The 24330-nt window shown below is 38.1% G+C and overlaps 1 protein-coding gene across 1 annotated transcript in view; it reads right to left on the bottom strand.

Moving 5' to 3' along the window:
* Window positions 1-1965: 1965 nt before the first annotated feature.
* TTC33 (tetratricopeptide repeat domain 33) overlaps window positions 1966-24330 on the bottom strand; it is a 44254-nt gene continuing 21889 nt past the window's right edge. Inside the window, exons 3-5 of the mRNA XM_058823637.1 lie at window positions 22206-22287; window positions 13855-13986; window positions 1966-5255 (exon numbers count right to left, since the gene is read on the bottom strand). Of these exons, the coding sequence (XP_058679620.1) occupies window positions 4911-5255; window positions 13855-13986; window positions 22206-22287 (559 nt within the window). The 3' untranslated portion in view covers window positions 1966-4910. The remainder of the gene's footprint in view (window positions 5256-13854; window positions 13987-22205; window positions 22288-24330) is intronic.

Below are 24330 nucleotides of genomic sequence, written 5' to 3'. Positions count from 1 at the left end.
TCCGCTTTGCTGAACCCTTCACAGGGACACGGCTAGACCTCCAGCCCTGCAACCACACCCCAAACCCTTAACCCTTCACAGGGACACTGCTAGACCTCCAGCCCTGCAACCACACCCCAAACCCCAGCCCAAACTCAATTTAAGCCCCTGTCCTGTAGCAGGGCTTGTAGGATCCACCCACCACAGGCAAGATGAGAGCCAGTATCTGTACCAGACAGTGGTTTCTGTGAAGATCTGTGATTAGTTTGAATCTCTGATCCATGGTAAGTTATCCTTATGAACAGTTAAGGGTGTAGGATGTACTGTCAAAGGGCTTGGGCTGTTTTAAATCAGGCTCACACATTGCTGCTGTTGGGAACACCCGGGCTGCCTGACCCGAACTGGCGCTACAGGCCCAGTGCCAATGCACTAACAGGATCAGTGTAATCTGCTGTCTTCAAATGGCACAGCCAACATCCTAAGTCAGAAAGCTTTTGAGGTTTTATTTTTGCTGCCAGACACAACAGCAAACCTGGTCCACTTAAGGCAGATTTAATATTAGAGCTACCAAATACCACCAGGCCTTTGCACTCTAGGCCCTCCTCTAGGCCTGCCAGCTTTACAGACCTAGAAACTCAGTGAATCTCCTGCTTTATGAAACCAAAGGCAGCTCAATCCCCACATCTAATCACTCCTTTTGATTATTTATCCTTTACAACCCCTACAGCTCCTAGCCTTGTGGCTCTTAGGCAATCAGCCCTGAAAGCAGTCACCCATGCCCATCAGCCCCTCCTGCTCCAGAACCAGCCTTTCTGGAGACAGGACAGCCCAGGGACTCCAGCACATCTGGGAACACCATGTTAACATGACAGTGACTGACAGTAAACACATAGCTCCTGCAGTCTGCAAACAAACCAAGCCCCCATGCTTCTGCTTTCCTGTGCCCCAGTCCTAACTACAGTCATAGTTTTATAGCTATTCTGTGAACTCAAAAAATTAAAGATAGCATCTCAATGCTAGTATTTTGCCTCCTTTCCATTGGTTTTAGGATTGAGAGGGAACTTACCTTGTGTGTGCAAGCAAGTTTCCAGAGCTCTCTGATCTTGATCTCTAAACCCAGAGCAAACTGCTCGATTTGGTTTTTATCCCTCTCCATGACTACTTTTAAAACCCACTATCTTACTGTATTATCAAGTAGGAGTCACTGTTGAGTTACCTGATCCTTATTCCTTTTTTACCCTCTAGTATTGTCAGAAAGGATTTCTTTGTCTCTCAGTACGTTTAAGGTTTTTAAAGGTATTTATCTCTGTCTAAGAGAGTGGAAGTCACAGGCCTGGTTTCAGCATTTTAGGTTATGCCAGTCAGTCACCTTGAGCTTCCTCTGTAGTCAAGGGAAATAATTAGGCACCTTGGGAGGCTGATTCAACTCATTCTGATCCTTATCTAACACAAGGAAAATGAGTGGCCGTGTGAGGCTGTGTATTTCTTTCCACTGTATAGAAAGGGACTCAAAGGGAAAATTATATCTGAATGTTTTACTGTAGTTTTTAAAATCAAACAAAATGAATACATCTAACCCAGTGTTGTTCTTGAGCTTTCTTCTTGAAAGCAACAGTTGAGCATTTTAGTATGTGATTCATATGGAAGGCAAACACGCGAAAGCTGCTGCAGTCACTGCCACTAATGATGACAGACAATAATTTTTTTTAATATAATATAATATCAAAGAAGGACTGTGTTTCACTAATATCCTGTTTTGGATAACATCTCCTTTTGCTCCATCTCATGTGGATATCCCTGAAGGGTTTAAAAGCTCTGAGCATCACTTTTTGTTAAATATTTTTTCCCAAGATGTCTTCTTTTCTTTTTTACTAAAACAAATTAACATGTTCACCAGAGACAAAAGCCAATTATTAAATGAGGAACATTCAAGAATGGGAAATAACACTTATTTTTGTTATAACCCAAAGAACAAACAGGCATCACTAAGCAGCAAAAGCCAGGATTTTATTCAAACCGCAAACCGATCCAGAAAATTACATACATGCAAAACATGGCATGCTGTACAAAACCAGTGTTGAAATCATCTATATTTGAACTTTTCTCCAGTTTGAAAAGAGTGCCCCAGGAACTTAACTGCTCTACAAAACACTACAGTTCTGACAATACCTAGAATTCATAACCAAGCTAATCAGAAGGAAAATACATTTAGTATATGAGATGGAAACCACTACCCCTTGAGCCCGGCGCAGCCTGACGGTGCAGATCTACACCCCTTCAGCAGTCTGGCCCTGCAGTGCTGAAGTCAATAGGAACTTTGTGAGTCATTTCAGTGGAAACAGATTCTGTGATAACACAGGCCTCTGAGAGAAGGGCAGCAGTCTTTCCTGTATGAGTAAAGACAGAACGCTGACGCAAGTACAAAGCGCGAAGAAAGAAAAGATGAGGTGGATACGGCCAAGCTCCTTCAAAATGAAAACGTACCCTAGAGCATCTCACACATCTCCTTTTCCAGCCAGAGAAGATCTCTTCTTTGAAGAAATCTGTCCAAATCCCTCTCATGCTAACTCTTTCTAGATTGTATTAAGTTGATAGAAGAAAGATTAAGAAATCCTTCAACTCCAATAATTTAAACTATCAAACCATATCTTGATCAAGTGCCTATCCAGTAAGCATTTAAAATAATTCTGAAGCTAATGAAGAAATAAAAATGTAGCATGATGATGTTTTACATTCCTAATATATTTATGCCACTGTAGTTCTAATTATTTTCAATACTCAGAAGATAGTAAAAGGTGTGATTTTGTGTGAATGTGTGCTCATGCAAGCACAGATCTAAAAATTCACAAATACAAAAAACGTTTTGGGGGACTCTTGCAAAATTTAATGAAAACTTAGTACAACAGGGCAATTAAGTCTTTTTAAAAAACTGTACGTATCCTCTTAAACAAAGATACTCTGATACCAGATAAACAGAAAGTATGATTTGATTTTTCTGCAATGCATTTTCCACTGCAAAAACACTATACTTCTCAAGCAACATAATTTTCTTTTAAAATGTGTTATTTTGAAATTAGAAAATGGACTTGAAAAGTGCAGATGACTGATTTCAGAAGTTTCACTTGTCTACAAAAGTATCTATTATCATACAAAATTTTATCAAAATCAAGTAAAAAATTACATGTTCCCAAACTGAATTCTTCAGGAATTCCTCAGCTGACCATTTTTTCCAATACTGTTAGGATGTGATCATCTCTACGACATCTCCAAGACAATGAAATGAGAACAGTCTCAGCACAGAGCACATCAAAGAAACAGCCTGATTTCACTTCTTTGGATTTCCTGTGTGAGGAGCCAATTGCCACCTTCCCCTGAAAAAAAATCAACATTAAAAAAATTTCCTAGGGTATGCCTCATTGCCCACCACTGCATCCAAAACCCAAAAGGGATAAAAATGAAGACTCCAGCAGCACTGTCCTACAAAACTCATTCTTTCCCCTAAGAGCATACTTTCAATGGCAGGTCATAAGAATTAGGAAAAGCAAATTGACTCCTTTTATCAGATTAGCCTCACTAGGAAAAAAAGCCCCAAATACAATACAATTCAGTCATATTTCCTACTCCCACCATTCTACTTTTGGTGATGTCTGTAGCACAGCACACAAGATAAGAAAAGGCCAGTTTCAGTCACAAACAGTAACTTTCTCCTTTTCTTTCTTCTGGTGAAACATTTAGTTGTAACTAAGCATTCAGGGCTTTGGTTGGTAAAGCATTTCCTTTCATCTAATCAGAAGTGTTTAACCCACACACCGAGGAAAGCAACATAAAGGTTTCTAATAAAATAATAATCCATCCCTGCTTCATAGGAAACTTTCTCATTGAACAAATAATCTTAATGAAAACAAAGACTGTCAAGAACAGAAAAGAGTTCACACTTTTACTGGAAGAAAATAATGTTAATTAATAGTGATTAAAATAATTTTTAAACATCCCTTTTTCTTTTTGTGCTGGTTTTGGCTGGGATAGAGTTAATTTTCTTCAGAGTTGCAAGTAGGGGGCTAGGTTTGATTTATGCCAGCAAATATTGTTAACACACAGTTGTTTTTATTACTGCTGAGCAGTGCTTGCACAGGGTCAAGATCTTTTGCTGCTCCTCATCCCACCCCACCAGTGAGAAGACTGGGGGTGCACAAGAAGCTGGGAGGAGACAAGCCAGAACAGCTGACCCCAGCTGACAATAGGGATATTCAATCTCACAGCACAACACACAGAACTGGGGAAAGAAGGAGGTAGGGGAAGGGAGAGCATTCCGAGGGTCTTTCCAAGTCACACGTGATGTAGCCTTGCTTTCCTGGGGATACCTGAATGCCTGCCTGCCCATGGGAACTGGTGGGTGAATCCCTTGTTTTGCTTTGCTTGCACGTGCAGCTTTTGCTTTCCCTATTAGGCTGTCTCCACCTAAGCCCACAAGTTCTTTCACTTTTACTCTTCCAATTCTCCCCCCCCATTCCACCAGGAGGCAGTCAGCTGAGTGGGGCTGAGTTGCCAGCTAGGGATAAACCACAGCACTTTTACAGTTTAAATAAAACTTTCCTAATTACTGGGAAAATGTACACATTAACTTGTAAAATTATGAAATACACAAAGATGAAGCAGCTGTTAGAATGCAGTTAAGCATTTAAACATTACATTTGTTCATAAGAATTTAGAATTTTTAGAATCAACTCTTGGGTTTCTTTTTCACAAGTACAGATGGAACAACAACTCAGGTCATTGTTGTTTTTAATTAAGGAAAGAAAAATAGCTTCAGTTCTTTAACTTTTGTAGGCTATCCTACCATTTAATAAAAAAAGAACAAAAACAAAGCAAGCAAAATACAATAAATAACAGCAGTTCTTAAAATTATGGGTATGACAACTCATGAGGTTGCCCTACCGGGCCCTGATGAAAAGGGTTTCATCAGGAGTTGCAGAACAATTGTCCTGCTCAGTAACAGTCTCTACTGTGCCTGAAGCAGACACAATCACCATCGTTTTAGCTGCTGAAAGAGCCTTCTCCTTCTCTGCAATGGCAGCACCGACTGCCACAATTTCATCACTTTCGAAGTCATAGTCTGCGATTGACTCTTGTACAAGCTCTTTTGCCAGGGCTTGCACTGACTCAGTCTTTGTGGCCTTCTGCTGCTCCTGTAGTTTTCTTGCCCAGGAAAGGTCTTCCTTCCATACTTCAGGGTTCATTGGAAAGATGTGTAAGGATACCTGGAAGCTTCGGATTGCCTATAAGCAGAAGAAGGAAGAAACAAGGATGCGACATTTTAAAGCCTTCCTTTTTCATAAAAATTGACAACAACAAAAAAAATTACATATATCATTTGAGCAAAGCCAAAAGCCATTTTACTCCTGTCTTTTTTGGAGGAATCCTCCCTTATCTTGGTTCAATAGCAGACTGACCCCCAAACAATTGTGTCTGAAATTACAAAAATGCATTAATAAACTAGGAACCTGGCAACAAGGGCACAAATAGAGAGTTCATATATGAAAAACAATGCTGTTACTAAAAAGGTAATGGAAAAGTGGAATAGGATGGTTTCCTATTCCACTTTTCTCTCATCGTCAGATGTACATAAGGCAAAAGCAGACAGAAATGGTTTAAAGAAATACAGAAAAGGGATGACTGGAATTTGAAGCATCGCTGGTATTGCTGCCTTTAAATTAGAATGCAGTTGTTTCACATACAGACTCAACAACACACTAATACTAGCCACATGGCAAAGAGTTTCTGTAATAGGCATATGGTTATAAAAACACATAAATAAATGCACAGAAGGAGCCAAATGAACTCCAAACTTCGAGAGCTGCTCTAAGAAAGAACTTCTATAATCTATAGATTATAATCTTATAAACAACATAATACTAGTAGAAGTAAGTGCACTTAGTGAGGCTTCTCCTTTCTTTCAATTCAGCTGGGAAAATATTCACAAATACAAATCCTCAACAGAGAGGCTGTGAATTTAAAAACAAAGAAATGTGACCATCAAAAATAAGATGTTGCTACAATATCAGAAAAAAGCTACACCAAGAATTACAACTGTATTGTCTTTTAGTTATCTTAACAGTGGTCAAGGCTGAACCTACCTCCTCAAACTTAGGTACATGTACACAAAAGCATGAGTGTATTTCACATTTATGACTGTACAGTCAGTTATGAAAATGGGTCACCTTACTGACAAAACTCTTTTCTGACATGCACAAAAGCCTCCCTGTAAGATGGGAAAATTGTGATGATATGGATTGGGATGGTATTTGGGAAGAGTTCTGGCAACGTGAATATTAAAACCTTAAAGACATATGGTGAATCAGAGTTTACTTATTCTGTTGTAGTTTATAAACACTTAAAGCATGCCAAATAATTTGGAAAATCACAACTTTTCTTCTGCACTGACAGAAACTAATGGCTCATGCTTCTGATGGCACAGATGAATATATGGACTCCATACGATGCGAACTCAGAAGAAAGAGATACAAAATCAGATTTAAGATACTATCAGTATTACTGCTGTTGTAAGAGGCAGCCTTTCAATTTCCAGAGAGAAAAAAAAAGCTTGATTGTCGGTCCACAGCCAGCTCTGATGTGCAGGAGCATGCTGAACTTTAAAGAGAAGAAGAACTGAAGTTTAGTTCTTGTAAAACAGTGTCATTTTATTCAACTTTGCTAGCTTTTCATTTTCAGGGACACATGAAAAACAAGTAAACACTAAATGCTTATTTTTGTATTTCTGTTGAAAACAAAATATAAACAAAGACCATCTGCTTTTAAGCTTTCCATGAAAGCCAATTAAAACCTGTCTATATAGTTATGTTCATGCACAATAAATAACATTTGGTAAGTGTCAAAGCTGCTTTGATGATTCATACAATACAGCATAAAAAGATCATCTAAGTAAATCTATTAGAAAAGAGTTTTTGTGCTTGATATTTTTACAAAGAAATAACAAAATATTAAAGTAAGTTTTAAGTGATGCAAAAGATCAGAGGGATTATTTTAAAGCAGCGATGTAAAACTGAAAAATATACACTTGTCATCCATTTGAAATTTTATGTTGCCACTGGAATAGTGCCCTAAGCAAGTAATTTCTATTATGAGAAAAGAAAATAACAGTGGTATTTTTAATTCTTCCCCTAATGGAGATGTAAATCTCCTTCTCAAATTTCCTGTTGCATTGTAGGAAAACACACTGACACTACATAAAATCAATATTTCTAGCCTCATTTTAAAGAGGAGCTGTGATTTTAGAGACCCTGCATATAAGGACTATAGGATTTTTTATCAGTACAGTCATGTATCTGCTTTTGCTTCTGTAAGGAAGTGCAACGTAAAACCTTCTGCAGTACATTCTTCCCTGTGGAATTACCGTATTTCAAAAATCTGTACTTTTGAAGTATCTTACATTTTTGTCTCACTAAATAGTATTCTGTAGCAAAAAATCTTCCATTTGTCCCTTGAGCAGAGTCTCTTCTGCTGCTTTGCACACCCTTCAAGTGTGAAGGGCAATTCTGATCAGATTGCACTTTTTTAAAACACACGGACTTACTAACTGTCACTATATATAAACCCCCAGAAAAGCCAGAATTTTAACAGGTTGCCTCTGCCACCAAAGCATGTGGCAGAACTTTATGTTACACTAGGCAGACACTTTCTGACCTGTTTCAAAGGATGTCTATCCGTGAAGTAAGTAATCTTTTTCTGTGTTGAATGATCTTTAATATGGATTTTTTTTTTTTGTTTGTGTGTTTTTACAGCACTCAGCATAGTCCTTGGGGGTGCTGATGAATGAAAAGCTGCACATGGCCCAGCCATGGCACTCCCAGCACAGAGAGCCAAACGTGTCCTGGGCTGCACCCAGAGCCCCGTGGGCAGCAGGGCAGGGAGGGGATTCTGCCCCTCTGCTCTGCTCTGCTGAGACCCACCTGGAGCACTGCATCCAGAGCTGGGCTCCCAGCACAGGAACCACAGGGACCTGCTGGAGCCAGCACAGAGGAGGCAACAAAGAGAATCAGGGGGCTGGAGCACAACTCCTGTGAGGACACTTTGGGAGCATTTGGGCTGCTGAGCCTGGGGAAAGAAGGGTTCAGTGACACCTTACTGCAGCCTCCCAGTACCTGTAAGGACCCACAAAAGACCTGGAGAAGGATTTTTACAAGGACATGCAGTGATAGAACAGGGGATGATGACTTTAAACTGAAAAAGGGAAGATTCAGGCTAGATGTAAAGAAGATACTGTTTGCAGTGATTTACTGATGATATGGATTGGGATGGTATTTAGGAAGAGGTTGCCCAGAGAGATGGTTAATGCCTCATCCCTGGAAACATTTAAGGCCAGGCTGGAGAGGGATCTGAGCAACCTGATCTACCTGAAGGTATCTTGGCTGATTGCAAGGAGTTGGACTTACAGGTCCCTTCCAAACAAAAGCTTTCTGTGATTCTATGACAATATATTACTGGAATTTGAGTCTTACTTTTGTACTACTCACCATGAACATAAATAACTAATTTTTACAGAAGCATTTATCACAGTAATGTAGAAAATAGGGAAATAAGACATTTTAGTATAGTTAAAGACTCCTCATGACATTTCTCTCCTTCAAACAAGAAAAAAAGTCCCATCCTTTCAGGTATTTTCACTCTAGTTTAATTAGTTTAATAGTTTCTATGGTATAATCTGAATGGCAGATTTTTTAATTTTTTTTTTTACTTTAAACTGTCATATTCAACTTTTCTGTATAACTTTCTGTTCAGATTATTTCTGCTTTTCAATAAAGAAATTCTCCCTGAAAATTTCATCAAAAGTAATTCTGGTGTCTTAAAATATGAGGTGAACACAATATTTTGCACTTCTTACATTTCCAAAACCATTTTATTCAAAGTATCTGGAACTCTCATGTTCTGGAGAAAGTACTTGAAATATAGCAATTTTCCAGATGTGAAAGACTATTTTTGACTTATGCTTACTGGGATTTGGTAAAATTCCAAATGCATAAGAATCTTTGTTTCCATCTGGTAGATGTGTGTGAGATATCCTCACTTCCACACCTTCCTTCTTCTCTTTTTGAAGAAGTTTGCATCCTCCTTATCCCCCTCCTGTACTTTCTTTTGCTCTGGTGATAGATTTCACAGGTGTCACTTTGCACCAAGTCATTTCCTCACATTTACCACCCTTCTGCCCTCGGTGCACACCCCTGCAAGGCTGCTGATGCTGTGGTGAAGTCACTGCCTCAGGCTGCCTCCACCACACAGACCTCTTACACTGTGCTCTACCAGACACAAGGATATGATCCAGGAGAGCCAAGGAAACAACAACCACAAAAATCAAACCCATCCTAGAAACTGACATAGCCTAAGAAAACAAAGCTTAAGTGTAACCAGTATTTTCACCTGACAAATCAGGAAAATCCAGGAACACATTTACCTCTTTATTACCAAATTATACTGCCAAATTTATTACAGGCATTTTAAAACAATGGTGAAATGAACTTTGTTCAACATCCCTGTTTGTCTTACCCTGTGCATCTGATTTAGCTAAAACGTTCAATTACAAGGTGTCAGTGTTGGGAAAGGCATTACTCGAAAGTCCTAAACAAAGGTAGGCACCAGCTAAATCAGCCACAATCACTTACAGAAACTGCGTACCCCTGGCAGAAGCGGAGCTGAAAAGGGCATTTAAACTTTTGGAGACTTGTTTGCCCTTCAGCTCTCCTGACGGAAAACAGAAAATCACCTTTGACTAGAAGATCTTTTTGTGCTTTAACAATCACTATCACAAAATATATTTACAATTTCCAACAGTGGTTAAAAAAGAAAAGGGGTTACTCTGCAGTAGATGGAGAAAGCAGGATTAACAAAAGACTTTCCTGGGGAAGCTTATATTACTGACTATTACCTCAATAACTCAGTAGGACTATTTAAAGCTGTTGAAAAGAATTTAACAGAACCCTACTTCAAATGAAAAAGCATGGTACTTTCTCTCTTATTAACTTGCTAAATACTTTTATTTTTCAGTGGAAGGCCAACCACCAATTTCCTTTTTATTACCAAAATAGTCTATGTTTCTAAATGCTAACATTTGTAAAATGTTGAAAAATTATCTCAAATTCAGATTAGTTATGTTAATTAGCCGCATTCCAATAAAATACCGACATTTGTCTCTTTGGGAGTATAAAACTCCCATCATTATCTAAAAGACCAAAAACTATTTCTTTCAAGAGAGATGAAAGGAAAGGGCTGATCTGAGGATTCATATTGTCAAGACATCATTCTTTTGACAAAGTGTTGTGTCACGATTAAAAGACTGCTAAAGCACTAACTACTTAGGAGGAATACAGGAAACCACATCCTTCAAAACATCAAACAAAACCTATGCACAACTGGTGCATATTTACAGATCTTCCGTCTCAACTTTGTGATCCTCAGTCCCCAGGTTTGCCAGAGACCCAGAATGGGCTAAAGCTGAAGTCACAGAACCTCAGGATGGCTGATGGTGGCCAGGACCTTCTGAGGTCACCTGGGCCAGCCCTGCTCAAGCAGGGCCACCTGAGCTGGCTGCCCATGACCATGTCACAGGACTGATTAATTTCTGCATGATGGGAGACTCAGGGCTTTCATTCAGTCCTTGATTTTCTTGTGATTAGGTTTGGTTTTCTTTTTAATATTGCTTTTTTTTTCCCTCTTGATTAATCAAAGCACAGGGCTCACAGGAGGAACTGTTGTAATGAAGCTATTCATGCAAAATTGTTAACTAGTTAAGATGTTATCAGCAGTACAGGAAATTCAATTTGTAAAACCAATATTTATAAAATATTTGTAAATATTTACTTTGTAAAACCAAGTATTTGCAATGAAATGAGAGAAACACTGCAAGCCTGGCTATATTTCTACAGTTACTACATTCACGTTGTAGGTTTACTCAGGTGTGCTCTGCACATTGATTTCTGGAATTTAAGGAATTTCTGCCATTACAGAAATAAAGTTTTCCTTGCTCACATTTAAGTAATACTGTTGAATTACCCTATTTAGTAAATTCAGGGGGGCAAAAAGAGTAAACAACTTTCATAAAAGCTAAATAAAAAGGGACTAATTTATCTCATTCTTTCTGTCACAAGTTTGACAAAAACTATATCCAAGCAAATATTTTTTTTTATTATTACACATAATATACAGATTTGTTTGGAAGCAGCATTTTAGACCTGGGAAACTTCAAATTAAAATAGAGTCAATTGGTTTTTTCCTAAGGAAAAAAAATGCATCATTCATTGTGAAGCAATAAAAGTATTCACAACAGAACATTTGGCAGGATGTGGGTAATGAAGACAGATGTTGGTGGGGAAGAAACTAAACAAGGAACCAGAAGAAGCAATTCTTTAGAAGGATAGTAATTCCCAAATCTAAAAAAAAAAAATTCTAAAAAAGTCTTGATATTTATGCTTTATTAACTTTTCTTTGTAAAAAATATGACACAGGGAAAACCAGAAAATCATGGCAATGAAAGACTAATGGAAAAAGCATAATTATGACTTAAACCACTTGGTCTAGAGGACTCCAGAAGTTCAGTAAGTATGAATTAACTTCTTATTTTAAAACTCCATTAGTCTTAGCCTATTAAGATTCCTTAAAAATCGCTTGGTTCAAAAACAAATAGTGAACATCATTTGCATTTTAGAAGAACTCCCCAACTTCTCTGTATGTGAAAACGTATTTATCAGAAGGCAATTCAACCTACAGACAGAAGGCAATGAAGTATGAACACACAGTACCACAGCACTGGAGACACCAACAGGCTCCCTGCTCAGAGACAATCAGAAACTAAGAGGGCAAACTACCTGTGATAGCCCCCTCTCCCTCCCTCTTGATCACAGTAAGGTCAATTTAACAATTACAGGAGCACCCAGAGTAGTGTTTCAGATGAAGTGCTTTGATGCAAATCTCTGATTGTTTCCACTTAAAATGCTTTGCTTTGCATCACTGAATAGTCTCAGATAGATAAATTAGATCCCTTTCTGATTAAGCTCAACAGTGCACTCTAAGAGAACTCTGAAGTGCTACTCTAAAATAAGACAAAATTAAAATAATATGAACACTAGGTCCCCAGCACTCCAGATACCCAGTCCCACTGGTGCTTCATGACTTGTCATGAAAAGAAAAAGCTTACAGGATCTGATGAATCAAACTGCTGGATATATCTAGTACAGGTATATTACTATTTATAACTGATATTACAGCAACTGTACCATTTTTTACAGAATAAACAGCATCAGTCCTTGAAAGAAATAAAACTCTAATTTTCCTGAGATTAGTGCATTTAAAATTCTCAGGCATAATTTACAGTGACAGTTTCATACACTTAAAAGGAAAAGATCCAGACAGACCAGACCATCAACCCTAACCTTCTACACCACAAAAACCATGGAATGTCACCACTGCTGAAATGCAGATATGCATGGATTTATTTGAGGTATTTCATATTCTGGTACTGCACCAACAAAGGGTGCACACTGCACATCTGTAGCACACAGGTTTTTTCTTAGGTTTTGTCTAACAGGACTGGAGCACCTCCTCACTGAGGATGGGCTGAACAAGTTGTTCAGCTCGGAGAAGGTTAGGTTGTGTGGAGACCTCACAGCAAGCTGCTGGTATCTGAAGGAGGAATATAGGGGAGCTGGAGAGGGACTCTTTATCAAGGAATGTAGTGACAAGCAGTTATAGGAACAAACTGAAATGGGGGAAATTTAGGAAGATATTCTGTACTGTGAAAGTGCTGAGAATCTGGAACAGGTTGCCCCATGAAGCTGTGGATATTCCCCAGAGATGGGGAATATTCAAGGCCAGGCTGGATGAGGTTGGAATTAGATGATCTTCAAGGCTCCCTCCAAGACAAACAGTTCTGTGACTCTATGTGATTCACATAGTTTGCATTTGTTTTGGTTGGTTTGGGGTTTTTAACACTGCTTCTTACTACATTTTAAAATTTTGTTTTGTATGAATGGTTAACCCACATCAAAAAAACCCCATCATTTTTTAATTCTTGAAAATTTTCAGACATTGTAACTTTGTAAAAACCACTCTAAATTACCAACAAAATTATTCATATCAAAACAGCACACAGCCACTTCTATTCAAAATACAACCAGTATCTTTTTTCATCTAAGAGGTCATGACGCAATGTTTTTCTAATTGTTTTCTAATTCCTCTGGGAATGTGTCTGAATTTGAAAGTTCACCTGTTGTGTTTTCACAGAAACTAGCAAAAAATTATTATACCCCAGAAAAAAAAAATGCACTTCAGCTACTGCAGAGCTTTTTGCTCTCTTACTAAATGAAGAAGCACCTGCAGCCAACATTTGAGGTCAGGGAGCCAGACGAAGGCAGGAATGAAGACACATTATTTGCTGCATAAGCAAGACACAAGAAGAACAAGACACTAGAATTTTATCAGCAGGCAGGTGTAAAAACTGAGCACAAATAATCAGCTCATCCTTGAACTTCACATTACCCTAACCTTTAAATTATGGTGAGCTGCACTGTAGCAGTACAACACACAGAATGTAGTATGTGCAGTTATGTCAGCATAATTCTTCTATTGCATAAAGCCACCACATAAATAAAGTACATGACACAAAAGTCTTTGAGCTAGACTGGTCTTCCACAAGTCCAGCAACAAAACCACACAGGAAGCATTTGTGAAACACAAAAAAGCAGAGGGAACACTGGAGACAAATAATAATGACCTTTCTCCTTGTCTGTCTTCAAGTTACCATAAGGATACACAGCAACCTTGGCATTTCTGTACTTTCCTTCTCACACACAATTAATTCTGTTATCCTACCAGTGCTATCTCTCCTAATCCAAGCTGGGCACGTCCCAAAGTCTGCCAGGCATCCCAGGAACGTGGGTTTCTCTGGACAGCCATTTCTGCTGCATGCACTGCTGGAAACATTTCATGTAAAGACATCAGGACCTGTATCAGAAATAGAAAGAGAAGAGGAAGAAAAATAAGCAAAACTGAAAAACAATTTAACTTTTCTGAGATTACCCAGGCAACAACCACTGTTTCAATCACTAAGATTCATCTTGCCTAGCTTTTTTTAGTTAAAAATTGCTTGTCTGACCTCAGATAGTCACCCAGACTCATGTCAATCCCCACAGAGAGAAACAGGCATGCTAGAGGATAATTCACCCAAATTATTTAAGCAATGCTATTAGAAGTAGATTAACTGCTTCTGAAGAGGTCTCTCCTTGTCAACAAACCCCACAGTCTATAGAAGCATAACAGAATAGTCAGAAGGACAAACACCTGGAGAGCTAAACATAATAAATGCGCAAGTACTGTTGAAAAACTCCTGGACTGCACTTATTCTTTTTAATAGAGAGCTGCAGTCTACCAGAAACAGTGCAGTGCACATGATATAATTATAGAAACAATCCCTGTAACTCAGCATGGAAACAGACCTTAACAATGACTGCTGTATTTAGAGAACAAGCATTCTGCAGAGCCTAGCTTAGACATTAAGTCACCTATATTAAGTAAGAAAAAAAGTGGTTTCTGAATGTGAAAATCTCTGTTACTCAGCAGTTACCACAGGATTATTCTCCTTGCATTGAATCTCCATAACTAAGACAATAAATCACAGTTAGCAATACACAGTGTGGCTCAAAGTTTGCCTTATGTTTCCAATACCACCATGAGATTGGCACATCACCTGAAGACATGCATCACTCTGAGATCATGATTTCATGCTATGGTGATAGATACCAGTGTAAGAAACAAATGACAACTGCATTCTTGCAGTATGATGAGAATGTCAACCACAAGAGTTAGACTCATGTGTGGGCAACCACTTTCATCCCAACTGACCATAACTACGATGAATAATATTAGAATATGTTAGGACTATTGCTGAAGTTCAAAACAGATTTATTTAACCTTACTGTTCTATGATATATTAAATAGATAAATATGAGTGTGAAGTAGAGGAGGAAATGTTATGATCTTGAGTATTTACCCTAATTAACAAATAGTACATGCACAGCATAGAGGTGAGCAGTACACTGAACAAAAGAGGAAGAGGGAAAGGAGAAGGCAAAGATTTACTACAGAAAGCAACCCTGGACTGAAAAAAAACCAAGAAACTGTTGTAGTGTGCTGTGAAGTTTCTTGTTTCACTCCCCCATTTTATGTATTGTTTCCCCCTGTTCCATGTAAATGATTCTGCCCTCCCCAGTTTTCCCGCCATAGCCCTACCAACAGTTATGTTGCTATGGTTACCCCTGCCCTTGGTATTGTCAGTTATCTAAGTTATGTAATTTCTCCTCCCTCATATCTCCATATAAGTAAACTTTCCCCCCCCCCCACCCTCCCTGGACCCAGTCAATCACACCTCACTCCTCCTAGCTTTCGAGAACCTTCTTCTCTCTGGGGGTTGTGGTTGGCTGTGGTCCCAGGGCCCCTCCCCTACTTTGTATTTATTGGGTTCCTCTGTATGTCAGTTATGTTAAGTTCCTCCCTTCACCTTTCCCCATTGGCTCACTGTGGATCCCTCCCTTATACACCCCCCCCCCCCCCCCTTTCTTTAAAACCCTGCTTCTCCCGCTCCTTGGGGCCATTTGCTGGTTGGTGCCATCCCCTCGGTTGGTGGTCCAGTTAGATCAATAAACCGACCTTCACCCCCAGCGAGTGTGCCGCTCCTTATTCTCGTCCCTTCCGATGTGAGACCAGTCCGCAAGCCAGCCCAGGCCGAGGCCTATAGACGCCAAGGGGGGCTGGCAGTTCATGCAGCTGGGTGTCGGCCACAGACCACCTGCTAGCCGGACTTCGCCCTAGTGGCCGCATACGCTCTGCCGCAAGAAACGTCATAAACACGGCTTCTAAATAGCCCTTTGGATTGATGCTTCTGCTGTTCTGTGGCTAAACTTTTCTAAAGACTAGTCTTATGGCTTCACTTCAATTCCATCGATGGACTGTACCTTAGAATTCAGAAGTATCTAAAAAATCTTCAGAAAAAAAATCTACAGCACTATATCATCTTCCCTCTTTCCTGCTCAACTCTTCTCAATGTCTGCATTTTGTATCAAAGTCTATGATAAATTTTATGTGTTTTCCAAAACTTTCAGATGAATTACATTTCTATTGGCAGTTTCCCCTATTTGCAGCAGATGTGTGAAGTGAAGCAAACTGTTACTAGTGGAGAAGCATACATTCTACCAAGATGAAGGGATTCTGCATCTATCAGCTATCTTCTACATCCGTGTCTTAATGTATTTATTCTCATAAGAGAAAACAAATCCAAGTATACATTTACAGGAACATTTTTATGTATCCCAAGTACTCCGTATTTCCTACCAGTACTTTCTACTGCAAATTAATTACAAAACATCGGTGTAAGTGCTTAGGAAATCATTTGTAGTATTTAATGAATCTTACTGGTTTGTTTACTGAATTATTACTTTGCTAATAAAGGCAGTTATTCCACTTTCATCTATTTATGAGTATTGTGTGCACCAGCATAAACAGCTGCTTTAAAAATGCTCTTCCAGATCATGTAGTAATTACTTTGCTCCTAATAATTTTGGCATTAGATTCTCCAAGTACATTCAAACAAACACACATTTGAATGTATATGCATTTTTATCCAACACAGGTAGTTTTTTTTTAGTTATTAATAAAATGACTCAGGTACAGTTGTCAGTCAGTATAATGAATATACTTATTAATGCACACTATTTTCCTACACTTTTTTTTTCAGGTGAAGAGGTCATCAAAATAAACCTACAATGGCAGACATAAATGTGTGCAGCCTCGTCTTGGCTTACTCTGCTCCAATCTGTCACAAGTAGATAATCATTATCTACTCATTATAATGATACCAATATCACTTTAATAAAACATCTCTGTATGCTACTTGGAAACTGAACCAGCAAACCAGCTATTCCACACCCAAAAAACCACACTGAACAAGGAATAAAAAACACTGCCAGCACAAAGATTTCCTGTGCACAGATTTGACGAGCAGTGCTCAGTCCTTCTGGGGTACAGACACATGGGCAAGACAAAGCCAAACAGGAACCACATGTGCTGTAGCCTCCTTGTCACACAGCGTGCCTGTCACATGCTCAACGTGCAGCCACATCAAGTATGTGTTTGTATACATACACACACACACACACACACACACACTCTCATAATATATTTACAGTGTACATATGAAGTGATGCATATATATATAGTGATACATATGTATAGTGATAACACTCTATTAGAAAACATTCTTAAAACTAATAAAAACGTAGGAAAAAAATTTATGAAGCAGAAAAAACATCTCAAGACTCTCACTGCGGGCACACACACACACACACATATGTATGTGTCAAAAGTGACTGGAGGGAAATGTCTTATAAAGATATTCAGTAAGTGGATTTTCAGGACTTGCTTTACTCAAAGAAATTTATCTTTATTACACGTTTTAAAACAAAAACATACCCATGTCCTATAATAACTTCATTTATCAGACTTTTAGAAAAAGTCATAGAAGATAAATTAGAAGAATTAGAAGAACTCAGTGGCAAAAAACCAGTTAAACATAGCAACTCTCATCAGGAGACTGACCAAGTATTAGAAATCCAGGCAGCAGACTGATCCATCATGTTCTAACCACAATATTTTGGGAGTGTTATGAATCTGAGTAAGTTTTGGTTTTTAATGAGCTCAGTGGATTGAGGCTGAATCACTATATATAGATACATTCCACTTCCAATGAAAATGACCAAATTCCTTTTTCCATCCAGTAACCCATTTCAAAATACAGATTAATAAAATTCATCCTACTCATAAGTAGTTTACATTTACTCATGCTCTAAAGCTATTACCATTGCACCATACAGAAATGCTTTATTGCAATTTAGATTTCTGGAGTTCACACTAATTTTTTGACAGTTTACTCTTCTCTGTACACATCCCAATTCAAGAAAAACAAATTTAAAATAATCAGCACTTACTAGCTGACTTATTATAATCTAAACTTGGGATTCTAAGTCTGGTCATGTCTTAGAAACCTTGTAATTTCTTAAGTAGGAAGAGAGATCGAAGTAGATATTATTTCTTCACTGAGTTCAGCATTAAGACAGCCTTTAGAAGAGGGGATATGGAATCATTCGAAGATTATGGGTTTCATATATAAAAACAAAGAAGTGACACGTATCTCATAGCCTGGTCCTGTTCAAATGAATGCAAATTGAGGATGTAGCATTGAAGGAAACTGGATGCTCATACAGCTGATGACAAAACATCCAAAAAAATTATAAAAAGGAACTTAACTTGACAGTTTACATTTGAATTTACTTGTTTCTAAATATATATATAAAAATTTACTTTTTACTACTTTAAAAATTCTGTCATAGTTGCATAGTTATCTGAGATCTGAGGTGCAACTGTCACGAGATAAGCAACATGAGCCAGGTGAATTCTCAGGAGTAGTACTAAGTTTGTTGTATAACATCACAGTTTGTTGTATAACATCACAATGTATCAAGTCTTTAGATATCTCTCTTCATCCAAAAATGTCCCACATGGTCCAGTCACCAAACATTAAGATAAAAAATCAGAGTATGCCAAAGTCTGCTCCTCCATCTTTGTAGTTCAAAGTAATAAAAAAATAATCCAGTCAATATTTAAGAAATTCAGTCCACAATTAATTTCAAGCAGTCTTAGTGGCTCCATTAATATAGGCAGTCTTTATATATTCCTTTGAATATACTTACAATACTACTTAAATTAGGCTGCTGTTGTTGGGTCTTTTTAAAGATTTTTGTTTTTCAACAAAAATGCAGAAATGAACGAGCATAAGCATTTACTTTCCACTCATTGCTCTTGCAATGGGGAAACAGCTTAGGCTGGTGATGAAGTATCAAGTATGTATACTGACAGATCTTGCATGCAAAGAAAAGTGGACCCCTAACCTCTCAAAAACCATAAAAAACTGTTTTTAAATGGATCAAAGAGTAGCTGAGAGCAACAGAAAAAAATCTCATCAATTTCTACGTTTTTTTGAAGCAACTGAGCAATTCCACAGTGATCCATGTGATTTCCTGGAAATACACTTACTTCAAATAACTTTGACAACTAGGAACTTTAAACACTATTTCTGCTCTTCAGAAGTACTGAAAGACATTTGTCCTACATCTGTTAAAATACTTCAATAAGGTCTTTGAGAACTTACCACAAACATTTACAGATTCCTACAGCGCCATTATCATTATTATCTGAGCTGCAGTATTGAAAATGTTAAGTTTGCTGTTGAGAAAGGAAATACCCAACATAAGGTTATCCTAATAAATGTAAGGGCATAAGAGAGACACTCAAGCCTGTGCAAAACAAAACCCACTTCATCCTCCAATGCTAATTCTCCAACAGATTTTCTTCATAACATTTTCTCGCTGATAGAAAATTAATACAGACCATAAGGAATCTTTGCATATTGCACAAAGTCTTTCCTAACATGAATCTCCTCCTCTAGTATGTGACACACATATCAAGACAGGGGGATTTTTACAGACCCAGAGCTGGTCAGGCATTTCTGACGCTGCTGTACAGTTCCTCCAAAACATTTTCACTGAGCTACACTGTAATAGCTGCAGTATTTGTGCTGGTATGCTGGACTGGAACAACACAGTCAGCTCTAAGACTGTATCTCTTGAATATTGGCCACAATATTTTTTGAATGAATTATGCATTTCTGTTATGGCAAAAGTGGATTTCTACAGCTCACATCAATGCTTTTAGAAGTACAAAGGTATCAAATTACACATTCTACTAAACAGCTTCCAGTAAGCATAAGTCATACTGCAAAAAAACATCTGCAATAATTATTTGCATGTATGAAAGAGACGTTACCAACTGAAATATTACATGTTTTATTAAAAAGATTCAAGAAATAGTTTTATAAATGTGTATTTTGTACACAAGCTTTTCTTGTGTTCTCATTCACAGTGTAACAAGTGTTACCCAATACAAGAAAGTGAAATCAAAAAGAAATGGTGCAACTGCTGAGAATTGCTCTTTTTCCAGAAAGAAAGCAAAGTCATGGCAGAAGAGAGGGCTGGGCTCCTTCAGCATTTTTTTCAGCTTTCATTATTCTCCACTTGTATCATTAGACAAGAAGAGAGAACTCACAAGATGAATCACAGTAACAGAGCTGTTTCTCAGTTCCTCTTGGTCAGCAGAGAAGCTGTGTGTCTCTAACTCACCTTTGCCATTTTGCTGAAGTACAGGGACTGGGGAGCCAAGTAACCAACAACCCCTCAGAACTATTATCTGGAGCACAGATTGAACCACACTGTAGCACTCACCTCTTTGGATAATTCACTGCATCATAGCTCCAGTCCAGGTAAGCTTACACACTTCACAGCTGTCCTGCTGTTTTCAATGTGAAAATACTTACTTTTGGTGTAATTTCAATTAAACAGAATGCTTTTGGAGACCTATCTTAAATTCTTGCATTCACATAAGACCATAATAAAAACAGTTACAAGGGAGCTGTTGACTAATTTGTCCCACTGAGCAGAACTGCTCTGAAATTTTTAACAGCTTTCTGTTTATTCGAAACAGAGTTAAAACTTTAAACTGTGATAAAATTTACCAAAACCATCTTCACATCCTAGCAGATGTAAAGACCTTCTTTACTAGTAAAGTTAAAACTTAAACTTATAAAGGAACAGCTATGTAAGTTAACACCCTTTAGAGCAATCTGGAGTGCTGCTAATTAAAGCAGAATTGCATTATCCTGTCTTCCAATAATGCATAATCAGGATTTGAAATTCCTTAATACATAGCTCTGCAGATACTAGAAATTGACACATGAACAGAAAGCAGTGAAACAAATTTGTTGAAGAAAAGTTTTCAAGCACTTCTAAACACAGAGAAGTCCCAGGCCAAAGCTTGCTGGAGCCTGAGAAAAGGATCAGGAGAGTAGTATTGCTACATGCTCATGCCATTTGGGCAACTCTTTTCCAGCCATTCCACTAGTCTAGACAGATCTTTCACTTACACTAACACTTATGGTTGTGTAAAATACTTCTCCCAAAACATGTTAAAGAAAAACCCTTAAGCCATAAGAATCTCTCAAACCAAAAACATAACCTAGTAAGAGCTAAACCTTCTGCAGCTACATAAAACAAAAGCATCCTTCAGAATGCATTGTCTTGAAATGAAGTCATGATTATTCTATTAATTCTTTTGCAGAATCATGCTTTCTTCACCAGACAAGATGACTGTGAGAAGCAAATGTGGTAATATCCATCAGAGAAAGCAGCCACCACACCTTGGAAAAGAACCAGCATTGGTTCTTGGGGTTTGTTGGGGTTTGGGTTTTTTGGCTTCTTTTTTGGGGAAGTAGGGGTGTTAGGGTTCTGATTGGGGTTTTTACACAATAAAGAATTAGAGTAACTACAAAGATTTTAAAGCTAAACAGTACAGCAAACTTCCTAAAAGTTACAAAACACATTCACCAATTTTTTTTTCTCTTTTCCTCTCTCCCAAACAATTTAGCTTTTCAAGACCATTTGCTGAAACTCAATAGGCACAGCTTATGGGGCCTCTTGAGATGCTTCCTACAGTCCAGAGGGTGCCTATGGGAGTCACAAGAAAGCTGGAGTGGGACTTTTACAAGGGCATGTAGTGATAGGACAAGGGGGAACAGCTTCCAACTGAAAAAGGGCAGGATTAGAGGAGATATTATGAAGTATTTTACATGACTGATTTATCTATGTAACACTTAATACAAAACCAGATTGAAGCAAACCATTTGCACACAGTACCCATGTTTAATACTGACAGTAGATAGTATTAAACCCCATCTTTAGAAAGAGCAGGCAGATTTTTAATGGTCAGATTTGCTAATCTATCACCCTAAGGCTCTCCTTGATCCCTCCCTCCAATATAATTTTTTTCTCTGCAATGTAGCAACCCAATTCCAACCCAACAAAGATGTTTACTCTGGCTGGCTGGGATAACAGCATTATTTCAATTTCGGTTAAAAGACACCCTGTTAGTTGGTAAAAATGAAATACCCAAATTGTGTTGCAGTTCCTGCGCACAACAACTAAATAATACTGCCCAGTACTTGTTCACAAGCACAATGTTTTCTTTTCTAATTTCTAAACTGGCAAAGAATTGTCATGCCTTACCTGTGATTTCATCTCATAAAGTGTAGCATCCTCTGGAGTTAACTGAAGTGCTTCATCCCACTTGACAAGAGCCTCTCTGTACCTGTAGTTAAAACAATATTACAATGTCAACATATTTAAAGGGACTGGATATTTCTTTTTATATCCTGACATTGTCCTTAAGAAAGTGCCATGGCATATGATTAGCATTAATAATTTTTCTAATTACTTGCCCATAAGAACTGTTTTCAGGAACCGGGTATTTTCTGTTCTGATCAAATGGATACTAAGTATTACTACAGAACCGACCTCAAGTGAACATTGGAACATTGGAACCTGAGATAAAGCTTAATGACTTAAAACTACAAATCTTGAGCTGAGTCCAATTTCCCTCACTGTCAAAATCACCCTTAGCCAGGCATAAAAAATATATTCTGAACTCAACATGCCATGATACAGTCATAATTTAAAACTTCTTTTCCATTCTTAAAAGCCTACAATTCTGCACTGTAAGATATTGTAAGACTCTAAACACATATAAACAACTTTGGTGTACAACTGTAAGAAGGAAGTGAATAGTAAACAGCTATACTGAAATCACTTTTTGGGAAAGCATACCCCATGTTGCTCTTTCCTAGGAGAAAGAACAAAACAGAAGAGTTAACTAAAACAAATAAAAAGTAGTCTTGAGCAAACCAGTAAAACTTGAACCACAATGAAGAACTGTATAAGAATAGTGAAATGCAATTACAGACTTTCAACAATAAAGGTGGCCTTTCATCAACATTAATGAGTCTGTGGGGTTATCACATATTCTCTAAACTTCAAAATCCACATTTATTATGGAAGTGTGTGTGAATGCCTGCATTTATATAAATTACACTGCAAAGGTCTGAAAACAGTTACTCTTGGGAGATACACATGCTTCAATTTTAATATAGTACAGGTAAAACTACAGCAATTTTCACATGCCCTACATATGAAACAGTTTTTATCTTCCCCTGCTCCCCCCATTGTTCCTTCCCTTTCCTTTCCCCAGTTTTCAGTCCTCTGGGCTGTATTACAGCTGCAGGTTTGCCAGAGAAGTCACATAAAGACTTCAGAAACTTCTGAATCAATTCAGAATAGAAAAAACAGACTGGAAAAGCAATGCAACTGAAGTCAAACTCTCACCATGATTCAGGTATTATTAGATTGTAAATTACACTAATAAGTGTGATATTTGAATGCTAAGCAAAGGATGTTTCAATAAATTTTCAAATTTCCTCCAAGTTTAGGCACCAGCTGCACATTTTTCATCTCAGTTCATGCCCCATGGGCAGGTGCTCACCCTAAAGAAAACATGACATTTTCTACATGCCTCAATAGAAGCGTTATGCTGCTATTTACTTAGTGGGAACTATTTTGGGACAAGAAGATTACAGTTTAGCTCAAGACCTAGCACAGATTTGCAAATAAAGCCTACATGAATAAGGGTCTTCAGCTCAGTTAGGTGGTGTCCTGGCCATGCAGAAGGTGCAATATTGTGAGTACAGAAAAAAAGTTTAGTTAAAAAAAAGTTTTGGAGAACAGAGAAATTATAGTAATAACATCAGGAACCAGAGAGGAGAGACCAGCACTGGCATTCTGCAAGTAAAAAGATGTAAGAAAAGAAGCTGCATTTCAGGAACCTTCATTTTTACTTCTACGAAGGGAACAAAATTGCTCAAAGCACCAATCTGAATGTGATAAAACTCAAAGCAAGAATCTGCTAACTCTGAAAGAAGGATCAAATATAAGCTAAATCCCCCAAATCCTGCTGGGTTTTGCTGCTGATTTGCCAACAGTCTGCCAAGAAAATAAAGATGGACATGGGAGAAATAGTACATTCACAGAAGCACTATGCTACATGTGTTTCTGTGTGTGAACAGTAAATATGTATCTCTGCCTGTGAACCTCAGAAAGTGTGATCCCAGAGAAGGAAGAACAGAATGACAGAATCACTTCCCAGACCAAGAAGACATCAGCAGAGGGCAGGTGAAGGAAAGGCTCCACCTACACAGGACTGCTGACTATCAGCTTACAGTCTGCAGATACCCACAGGCCTGGGAAATTGTCTTCTTATCAGTGCGCTTATTTCCTTTAGAAGGTCTGATAAAACATGTCT

This window comes from Ammospiza caudacuta, chromosome Z (genome assembly GCF_027887145.1).
Source record: "Ammospiza caudacuta isolate bAmmCau1 chromosome Z, bAmmCau1.pri, whole genome shotgun sequence".
NCBI classification, from domain to species: Eukaryota; Metazoa; Chordata; class Aves; order Passeriformes; family Passerellidae; genus Ammospiza; species Ammospiza caudacuta.
This window is presented reverse-complemented; position numbering and strand designations above follow the sequence as displayed.